We start from the raw sequence: 11423 nt of genomic DNA, 5'->3' as shown, positions 1-11423 counted from the left end.
TCATCTTATTTATTTCATTGCTAATTGTTTTTGTAATCAATCTTTAATCATGGTTATCATACATGTTATTTTGTTAGATGAAATAAATGATAATTTAGCCAACGTTGCTTGTGATATAGAAAATGTCAAAATTACTAGAAAACTAAAAATTATAGGGCAAATACCACAAAAACCCTAAACGAAGTCCACTGTGACACAAATATCTCAAACTTTTTTTTTATGTCACCAAAACCCTAAACTTGGCCATTGTAACACAAATACTATTAAATTATATCTCGTGTTTAATCCCACGTATGAAACTCGATTTGGATTGGATGATGTATATCAAGATTATTAATTGAACTCGTTTGCTATTGAATAAATTGTTATTGTGGCTTTATCTTGTAAGTTAATAAGACTTATAGTGGACGTCAACTCTAGAAGCCATGAATTTTGAATATAAAGTAGCAGTAAATCCGTAAAGTGCTTTGAATGTCACGAGAAGGGGCACATCATGAGAGATTGTCCGAAGGTGAGAATAGAGGTGACAGATAATATGCCAAAAGTCATGTGGTGAACGTTGCTGATGAGAGCACCGGTGATGCAGATGTCGTATTGTGCGTGACTATTGGCTCATCAGGAGATGAATGGATGGTAAATTTTGGATTTCTTATCATGTGATGTCTTACAGAAATTAATTTACTACTTATCAGACTACAGATGATGGTAGAGTTCTGATGTGAAATAATGTAGCTTTCAAGGTTATGGGGATATGGACAATTCAAATTCGGATGCATGATGGAGTGGTGTGCACATTGACAGACGTGTGGCATATACCGGAGCTTAACAAAAACCTCATTTCTCCTAGGACACTCGATGATATCGAGTGTAAGTACACTGCTGAAGGTAAAGTACTGAAGAGCTCTTGAGGTGCTATGACAGTGATGAAATGGAAGAAAGTGAATACTCACTATCATCTACTAGGAGAGATCATAACCAAAGTTGATATAGTTTCATCAGGTTAATCAGACTTTAACTTGATTCAGTTATGGCACATGCGATTAGGGCACATGAGTGATGTAGGTATGCGATGCTGAGTGAGAAGAGGTTATTTAAGGTCAAGCTAGACTTATGTGAGTACTGCATCTATAGGAAGCAGCGCCAGATTAAATTTACTACAATTTTTCATTTGACCAAGCAATCGGTTGAATATATTTATTCAAACGTCTGGGGCCTGTCTTCGGTTTCTTCGAAAGGAGGTGCTCGATATATGCTAATATTTATCTATGACTATTCGAGAAAAGTATGGATATACTTTTTGAAAAACAAATTTGATGTGTTTGATCGGTTCAAGTAATTTATGCCATTGATTAAGAAGCAGTTGGATAACAAATCAAATGCTTGATAACCGATAACGGCATGTAATTTAATGATAAAGGTTTTACCGAGTTCTACGAGAGAGAAGGGAGTGTGAGACACTGCACAGTACATGTGACATCACAACAGAATGGCGTAGTAGAACGTAAGAATAGAACTTTACTTGAGCAAGCTCGATGCATGCTTTCACAATGGCATGTTATCTAGTTAATTGACCTTCATCATTTGTTATTGAGTGGAAGGCTCTTGAGAAAGTATGATCGGGGAAACATATTGATTACTTCGGATTATGAGTATTCAGATGTCCTGCATGTGCTCATGCAAGCAATGCTAAGCTTGAGCAGAGGGCGAAGAAATGCATTTTTTGGGGTTATGTAGTTGGGCTGAAAGCCTACCGACTGTGCTGCACTGATCCAGATCACTCGATTTTCAAATAAGCAAAGACGTGATCTTCGACGAGACTACAATGCTTCAAATGAGGAGTTTTGAGACACAACCAGAAGAGCAAACAGATCATGGTGTTAGTAATAAGGTGGAGTTTCAGGTTAAGACTATAGAGACCTCGAAGGTAACAAAAGTAGAGACTATAAATGAGATCACAGTTCCTGAAGTCAGTGATACTCAACAACTAGCACAGCCGCAAACACATTATATCCACGGTCAAACAAAGAAGGCAAACTAAACTATCGGTACTTTATGGTTATAAAGATATTGCTTATGCATTGACTGTAAGTAACGATGTGGAGACATATGAGCCTTTGTCTTATTTTGAGGCAATGGCTAATTCTGAGTCGTTGTAGTGGTTAAGGGCCAAGAGTGAAGAGATGGAATCACTCCATCGAAATCAGACATGGGAGTCGGTTAAGGTACCTAAGAGCTAGAAGATGTTGGGAGCAAAATGGGTCTTTAAACAAAAAGGGGGCATTCTCGATGTCGAGGCATTGAGGTATAAGACGAAACTTGTCGCGAAGGGGTATATACAACGGTAGAACATTGACTATAACTATTCGTACATTACTTGCCTTAGTTGTTGCACAAGATCTCGAGCTAAAGTAGTTAGATGTGAAAACATCATTTGTTCACGATGAGTTGGAATAGATTAACGTGAGGTGGCCAGTGGGATTTGCTATTTTGGATAAGGAAGATCATGCTTGTTTGTTAAAGAAATTTTTATATTGGCTGAAACGGTATCCTAGATAGTGGTATAAGCGTTTTGATGCTTTCATGGCTAGTTAGGACTACTTAAAAATATTAGATGAATAGCTATGTTTACTTTAGGAGATTGGAGGATGGGTCTTTGATATATCTGTTATTATATGTTGATGACATGTTGATAGCAATTAAAAATATGTCTAATATTAATGTGCTGAAAAGGCAGTTGAGTGTTGAGTTTGAGATGAGAGATTTATGTACTTGTTGGCGCTCAAATTTAGCTAATTGGGCTAGAGGAAAGAAATGGTACATTAGGCCCAAATCGCTAAAACAATAGCTAGGGTGAGAAAGTCGCACAAGGCCCGCTACACAGGATACCGAAAACCCGGCACCAATAATCGCTCGAGACGATAGGATAAAGATAAGAGTGGTTACCACATTTGGTGCCGACAATACTGCGGATAAGAGGAGATAGTTATCGGGAAGGAAATTGAAAATTCCAGAACAATCTAGAGTTGAGATGATAACCGTTCGACATCGGTTATTCATCAACGTTAGCTATAAATAGCCTTAAGGCAAGCATTAAAAGGACCTTGTGCCAAATACACTACAGAACACTTGTCTTTGTAATCTCATTTTATTCGATTGCTATCGTTAATTTACATTTTATCGCACACTTTTTATCTCCTGTCCTTTTACTTTTATTGCCGTTAGAGTAGATTTCGTCGCTTCCTTTCCGAAACAACACAGGATCGGTTACTCATAAAAAATCGAAGATCTTCCCCTTTGGTGAAAGATTTTTCGTTCGAGGCCAATCTCGGCGAAACATCTCTTTGGCACGCTTGGTGGGACTATTGTGTTCCGTCTCTAGGAAGTGTCAATGGCGAAGACAAGGAATAAGGAGAGTTGTACTGCCACCGGCAAGGATAACTCATCCCCCGTAGCGTATGGGAGAAAGGCTTGCTCGTTCCGATACATCTAACCAGAACCTTAACCCAGCCGTCGATATCGGCGTGGGCGTAAGTTTTGAAGATATTCCTCGGAATTTGACCAAGGAACATATGAGAGAATTGGCGCATAACTCTGCGGTGTTGGCCACTATAAGAAGGATGTTTGAAGAACGACATAATGAACTGGCTAATCACATGGCCAATCATCTATCGGGAATTCTCACCCCTCTATTTACCAATCTGGTTGTGGAATTAGCCTTGAAGTTTGGACCAGCGAGCGGATCAAACGGAGTGCAAGGAAGTCAAGTTGTGCTAGGGATCATCCCAACAATGGCTCTCGCTTTACCTACTGTTGCTGGTACTTCGGGTCCGACACAACTTGTTCGAATTTTGCAAAGGACTGATACCGCTGGCGATCAGAATCAGACTGGTCTGGGGGACCATTTAAGTTTGAACGGATCCATGGGTTCTCTTGGGCGCGTACCCGAGTGTGTCACTCATGCAAACACAGTGAGGGTAACTGTTAACCCTTTCACCACAGGAATGGATACACAAGGATTCATTCCCTAACCGTCAATCCAGGAGGTTGCTCGACAAGCCCGCAGTAGTGGTATGCCAATGACTAGTCCCATTAATATCAGGACAATTCCAGTGCTAATTCCAGGATACCAACCCCATAAGCCCAGGATACCAACCCCATAAGCCACAAGCGGTATTTAGGGACTTGGGGGCTTGACCATTGTCACCCCCTAAGGCGCAAGTTAATAAGGGATACTAGGCATAAGATCCTCAAAGAGACCAACGTATGATTGAACAAGCTGCTTGTTTAGTGATGCAACGTATGGGTATGGAAGGAGGCGTACCGAGGCCTGTATACCGCAAGCCATACCTCGATTGGGTAGACAACATCCAATACCCAAGAGGATACATGTGACATCCCAAAAATTTTGTACTTTAGTTAACGAGCATACGTAACGGAACGTCACGTGGGAAATTGAACAATTGTCGACGAGCTACAGAAGAGTTAACTTCGAAAGACGCGGACATTATTACGAGGCCATTATACCATCACCATGTCAACCACCGCAAGACCATCCTACAATTGTCTATCATTTCGTTCATTAATGTTGTGTTACGAAATAACCGTCCTGACAATAAAATTTTGTTCCGCACCAATTTTGATTAAACCCTTTTCACGCTATTCCCACAATTCCACCTCCCCTCTTTCGCTCCTTGTATACCATTAGGAATGTTGTGGTCACGCCCCACTTCTCACCGTCCACCAATGCAAGACACTTCCCCGTTAGCTTGCTACAACACCAGCTACTTTTCCCTTGCATCACCACCGCCAGTTGTCCAATTTTTCTCCGGTCAACAGCTTCTGCTTCTTCTTCTATCACTTGGCGAAAGAGATCGTGCCAAGTAAGCCACCAAGGGGACATGTGGCGCCTCAGACTCCCAAACCGTGCTGCAGTAAGCAAAAATGGGGAAAAGAAAAATCTAGATTCCTCTCCAAGTTTTCTGATTCTTCTTTCCTCTCGCCGACTTCTCCTTCTTCTTCCTTTTGTTTAGCCCGATCCTTGTTCCTTCTCGATGCCGGCTTCACGCTTCATTCTATTTGCTACCAACACCATCCAAAATTGTCACGCCAGTAACTTCTCCTCGTCCGTGAGCTTGGGGTGTGCCAGAACACTTCAGGAAGCCGCTGCGAGTCCTTTCTTTCTTTTTCGGGACAAATCGCGCCATGCTCAACTGTTGAGGCAAGTGGAATTCTGCCTCCCTATATTAGATTGGAATGGGTTGTATGTTGAGTCGGGTGTAGGTTTAGGATATAGATGGAAAGGGACGGTGGTGATGGAAGTTAGGGTGCGAATGGTAACCATTCTGCTCCAGAAATCAAATTCTTGCCAGAAATTGATTTCTGGAATTATTGCCAGAAATTGATTTCTGGAGGAGAAATCTGTTTGGTAAAACATGACTAATTCTGCTCCAGAAATTGATTTCTGAAAGAGAAATCTGTTTGGTAAAACATAAGGAAATTTTTGCTTATGGATGAGAAATACATTTGATAACGGCATGTCCATTCTATTTCCGTAACAAAAATAGTCCGAACTCAATTTTTTAAAAAAAATTTCAAAAAATCAAAAAATGAAAAACTTCAAAACTTCACAGAATGGCTAGAATACTTGTGGCCACACACTTTGAGTGAAATTTTAATTTTTTTATTTACCCAAAAAAAATAAAAAATAATAAAAAATTTCAAAACTTATCAGAATGGCTAGAATACCTGTGGCCACACACTTTGAGTGAAATTTAAATTTTTTTAGGTGCCCAAAAAAAATTAAAAAAATCAAAAATTTCAAAACTGATCATAATGGCTTAGAATAGCTGTGGCCACCCACTTTGAGTGAAATTTAAATTGTAATAGGTGCCCAAAAAAATCAAAAAATAAAAAATTTCAAAACTTCGCAAAATGGCTTAAAATACCTGTGGCCGCCCACTTTGAGTGAAATTTAATTTTTTAGGTGCCCAAAAAAATAAAAAATTCAAAAATTTCAAACTTCACAAAAATGGTTTAGAATACCTATGGCCACCCACTTTGAGTAAAAATTTAAATTTTTGAAGGTGCCTACAGGTATTCTAAGCCATTCTGTGAAGTTTTGAAATTTTTGATATTTTGTAGACACCTAAAAAAATTTAAATTTCACTCAAACTGGGTGGCCACATGTATTCTAAGCCATTCTGTGAAGTTTTGAAATTTTTGATTTTTTGATTTTTTGAATTTTTTTTTTACACCTAAAAAAATTGAAATTTCACTCAAACTGGGTGGCCACAGGTATTCTAAGCCAAAAATGCATTCGATAACAGCGCGCCAATTCTATTTCTGCAACAAAGATAGTCTGAGCTCAATTGCAAAATGTTATTTATCTTAACCTACAATGCATGATATTCGAGACAAAATATAGTACATTTTTTTAAATCCTCAATTAGGAAGAACAGAAATTCCAAAATAACATGTCATTACAAGAAGACCTGGTACAAAATCCTCAATTACACATAATACGAATCCTACAATACAACATTATATTACAAAAGGCAAAAAAAGCAAATAATCCTCGAATAATAATAATGGAAGTACAATACAATAGTGGAAAACCGAATTTCATGGAATCTCCGGCATATGATTATCCCTAGCCATTTTATTGGCAATACGTTTCCTGATAATGTTCATCTCGTTTCCCTCTTCGGTCGTCACTATATCATCTGTACCCTGTTCAGTAGCTTCACACACATAATCTGGATCTCCATATATGGACAAATGCTTATCCATCCTGTCTTGCTCAATGATGTAGTTATGAATCGCACAGCATGCAATTACAATCTGTGTTTGTTTTTCAAATTTAAATGGAGGCATATGTCTCAAAACAAAAAAACGATTCTTCAAAGCCGCAAAGGATCTCTCAATGATATTCCTTAATGACGAATGCCTGTGGTTGAACAATTCCTTTGCTGTTGTTGGTCCCCCACTTCGTCGAAATTCTGGTATATGATACCGTTCGCCTTTAAATGGTGTTAAAAATCCTGGACTTGAAGCATAACCAGAATCGACGGCGTAGTATTTGCCTGCAACAAAGTATTCATGGATTGATCATGACATGCAATCCTAGCAAACTCATAAACACAAATACTCATTATATATCAAAGTAGCACCTGCGGGTGGTCGAGGAAACTGTAGGTGATGTGTGTCAAGTGCAGCCGATAACACCCGGCAATCGTTCGCTGATTCTTCCCAACCAGCATACACAAAAGTAAATCGCATATCAAAGGAACACACACACAGCACGTTCTGAGTAGTTGTGCCTTTTCTACCTCTAAATCGTGTTTGCATACATTCAGGTACGGTAGCATGAATATGGGTGCCATCCATAGCGCCTATGCACCCCTGTCATTTAATTAAATACATACATTAGACAACCTTATGAGCAAAACTAACCAAATGGTGCAAGGAAATGTACAAAAAACGTACATTAAAGTAACGATTAAACTTTGGCTCAATCCGAATTTCTTCTGGGACAACATCAAATGAAGGAGGTACGATAATCTCCTTCGCCAATTCCAAAACAGCTTTCAACACCGCACCAAAGTACTTGCTGACAGTCTCTCCTGAACGTTGGAATCTCTCACATATAGCTCTGTTGGAGTTCTTGTGACAAATCATTAATAAAAAAATGGCAACCTGTTCATCTACCCTAACATATCGACTGTCTGTCAACCAACCTCTTGACTTGAGCAAACCACAAAGGTTAAGAAAAACATGTCTCTCCATTCTAAATGCTTCGTATACTCTATCCGAATGTCCATGAAGAAGCTCGCTAACCCATTCGGGTCCTGTCAATACGCTATCCCTAATACGTTCTGTCCTGTGCATGGACCTATGCAACCAAGCAGTAGACAACCATACCAACAATATATTCAACTCATCCTCATCAAAGTCTTGTTCACCTGATAGAATTGTTTCACTTGATGCTACTTGATCATTAGACCAGCTACTTTGATCCCCTTCCATATTACCTAGGCCGTCATGCGAAAGAAGAAGACAAACTCAACATGTCAGTTGGGAAGCCAATACATTTGAACTGATATGTGGGGAATTTAATACCACTGGACAGATAATTATGGAATTCAATCACATTAAAGCAAAGTCTCAACATCATCACAAATGCATAGGAATAAAGACAAGTCAATGTCTGAAATACATAAGTGAAAAGCCGAAATGAACTCAAACATAAAACGGCATACTATAACCCAACAACTACTCAACAGCCCAACTACTCATCCATAGACTCAATAAAGGCAACTCTCATTTCGGGAAGACATGTCAGGAAGCCCTCTCTCCAAGAGGCATTACTGACAGCACGGTTCATAGCTTTGATGTAAAGAACCTTGTCCAAGTCATGTATGGCATTTAGGACGGCAGCCACAGCTGCTACAGAGTAAGGGTCCACAGGTGTTGAGGACTGTGAGGTAACGGAGGCACTTGATGTTTGAACCGTCTTAGCTTTGATCATCTCTTGAATGGCTTTGCAGGTCGCGTCAAATGAATGTGAACTGCTCTTTCTCCTTCTCTTGGCATTTGGAGTCCTATCCAACTTGTGGCTTTTTGGAAGTGGGCTGGCCGGCACGTTAAATTGTTCCACATTAGCTTGAGTTTCGAAAAACTGTTCTGATTCGCTTAGGCCGACATGAACATCATTGTCACCACCACCACCACCACTATCACCTGTACCCTCCGACGGCGCCACGCTTTGCGCATTTCCTATTGCAAACTCCCCAGTAGCGTATGTATCCCCAAACACAACACAAAGCTGTGAATACAAAGGAAATCCTTCCTTCCTGAACTTGGCCCATTCAGTATTAGCCTGCGCCATTTTCAAAATAATATCAGGCAGTACTCAACCTTTTATAAATCTTACATTTGATGTTTCAGCAATAAGAGGACCTAAGTAAGTAATATCACCTTGATGTGATTTGCCCAGACAGTTTCATCGTCCACGACAACCCTCTTGCTCTCATCGTCCCATCCAAATCCCGTCGTTGAAAGCAGCTTCTTGAAACTACCATATTGTCTCTTCAGTTTCTGTGCCTTATTCTTGAACTGTGGTAGACTAAAGCGAAGTCCTGTTTGTTTATTAAATTCTCCTTCAATGTTAATCCACCCTACTCTGTTGTAGGTACATGATGTGCGATTTCCCTTTTTTACCTCATTCACCATCAGACTTACAAACAATTCCGTCAACGACTCAGTCCACTTTGCCATGTACATGTCTTTGGAGGATTCCATTTATGTAAAATCGATGAAATTTCAGGGGCAAATGCTGGTAATGGCGATTCAACAAACAAACAATAATTAAACAGAGGAGCACATCTACAAAAGACAACATAAATTGTACCTGAGCAAAGAATTTCACACCCTAAAGTAGCCTTGTTAGAGCAGGAAGAGTCTTAATCCACGGGTTCTTCCTCAATTGCGTTGATGGGACTTAGTATGTGAATGTAAGTAAAACTGCTATTGCAAATGGTCCAGAGCTCCAGAAATAGTCATTACCTTGAGAGATGCGGGAATAGTCAGTATAGATGAACTAAGGCACATATCAAAGCAAGAGCACAACAAATCTTGAGGGCTAACAGGAGAAGAAACTTGATACTTAAACAGCCTATTATGAGCTGCCGTATAATCTCTAGTATCTAAGCTCGTGTGCATAAAAATGTCAGAAACATATTATAAGCAAAGATAAGAAAGTGCCTCAAGGAACAATTTTTGACTCTACAAAACCATAAATAAGCAATGACTGAATGAATGGAGTAGTTAAACTGTGATAAGAACCAAAATCTTCTCGTGGTGTGATAGCTATTTTAACTATTCTCAGTGCAGCAAAGAGATCAGAATTCCAATGTATTAAATCCAAAAGGCAATGCATGGAGCGGCGAGGCACTTGGACTTTCAAATTCAAATTCTGCTTGGAACAAGTGTGGCTCAGATATAGACTAGGGAAAAGTAGAATACCACGAAAGACACTTGTTAAGATCTGTTGTAACATAGGACATGGAATAATATCATGTAAATTCAAAGAATTTAACATATGAATAGCTGATGCTTAGGTAAAGATATAGAAGGGAAGAACTATGCCTCTTTCAAGACATAAATTACATGAAAAGTACACATGTAAATAGACCGGGGATCAATTTTGTAAGGGACTAAGCTGGTAGACAAATACCACAGAATCAGACAAGCAATGAAGCAGAGGAAGGCAGCTTCTTAGAAGAGTGTAGTCCCTGGCAAGAATGTATCGCTCCTAAGAAGTCAGTTCCATTAGATAAACCAATAAGCTGTAGCATCATTGACTAGATTTCTATTCTTCCATTTATTAAATCAGAAGAGCTGGAACAAGACAAATGAATCACCCTTAGTCAGTCAAAAAACAATAAAAAGGAAATTCTTTTGTATTGTCGTAGTAAATAATGCAAACAGATACATAAAATTTCAATTGAAAAGAAGAATCAAACATAAAAAGCAACTCAGAGTGATCTCTTCATAATAGAGCCGCATTGCTCTTAGATAGTCACCCATAAAAGAGACAGTGACACTATAATGAATCCCCATCCCAAAAGTGAGATGACTCGGACCATAACATCTAAATGAGTTAACCTAAAAAGACTAAACTTAGTCTACTGGCCACAAAGAAAAAGAACAGAAATAATGCTTTCCCCATTGCCATAACAAGCAATCTATAATAGACAGACGATACATAATCAAAACGAACTAATTTAACCAATCCATAGAAGAAGAACTTCCCTAAGAATGATCGAAATGTGAAGAAATGCAAAAGCAACAGAGATGATTGTGAGACCCAAGCCTAAGACCGAGAGTTTTCAACATGGGGATCTTAATTCTAGCCTCAAGAGCATAAGGTCAACCAGACCCAACACCAGAAATTCTCATTCCCAGAGAGAGAGAGTTTCATACGAATTACCTTTTGCATAAGGCCGAAGAGTAGCCAGAGTCGGAGATGGACATGATTCTGAGCTTCTATCGTTCTTTATGCTCTGTGTTCGTGTTAAGGCGGAGTGATACTTGGGTGGGAAGATCCGCTGCGAGTCAAAGGAGAGTGCTACGTTAGGAATGGAGAGTTCTCGCCAGAACGCTTCGCGGCGTCTCGTTCCTTCGATTTCGACTCGATAGAGCGAGATCCGCGCGGGCTACGTGCCCTAAACGGACAGCCGCGTTACGCACCGCCGATTGCACCGAAGGAAAAAGCTAACAAGAGAAGGAATCGAAGACTCACGAGCCCCTTTGAAAAAACGGAGACGGCAGAGATGGAGGGCCAAATCGATCGCCGCCCCGTGTGGTGGCGATTTCGGTGCTGTTGCGAGGAGGGAAGGCGCGGCGGCGGTTCCGGTGCAGTC

General features: G+C 39.9%; 2 protein-coding genes across 2 annotated transcripts; both read right to left on the bottom strand.

The window, feature by feature from the left end:
• Positions 1-6553: 6553 nt before the first annotated feature.
• On the bottom strand, positions 6554-8692 carry LOC115664757 (uncharacterized). Its single transcript, XM_056317582.1, has 2 exons — positions 7486-8692; positions 6554-7401 (listed from the first exon to the last, which is right to left on the bottom strand). The coding sequence occupies exons 1-2, from the start codon at positions 8023-8025 to the stop codon at positions 7132-7134; spliced, it is 810 nt and encodes a 269-aa protein (XP_056173557.1). The 5' UTR covers positions 8026-8692; the 3' UTR covers positions 6554-7131.
• On the bottom strand, positions 8288-9668 carry LOC130135069 (L10-interacting MYB domain-containing protein-like). Its single transcript, XM_056303340.1, has 2 exons — positions 8977-9668; positions 8288-8878 (listed from the first exon to the last, which is right to left on the bottom strand). Exons 1-2 carry the CDS (start codon positions 9298-9300, stop codon positions 8288-8290), a joined length of 915 nt encoding a protein of 304 aa, XP_056159315.1. The 5' UTR covers positions 9301-9668.
• Between the last annotated feature and the right edge of the window lie 1755 nt (positions 9669-11423).

This window comes from Syzygium oleosum, unplaced genomic scaffold (assembly GCF_021117445.2).
Source record: "Syzygium oleosum isolate NSW1041296 unplaced genomic scaffold, Sole_v2.1 Sole_v2.01, whole genome shotgun sequence".
Taxonomy (NCBI): Eukaryota; Viridiplantae; Streptophyta; class Magnoliopsida; order Myrtales; family Myrtaceae; genus Syzygium; species Syzygium oleosum.
This window is presented reverse-complemented; position numbering and strand designations above follow the sequence as displayed.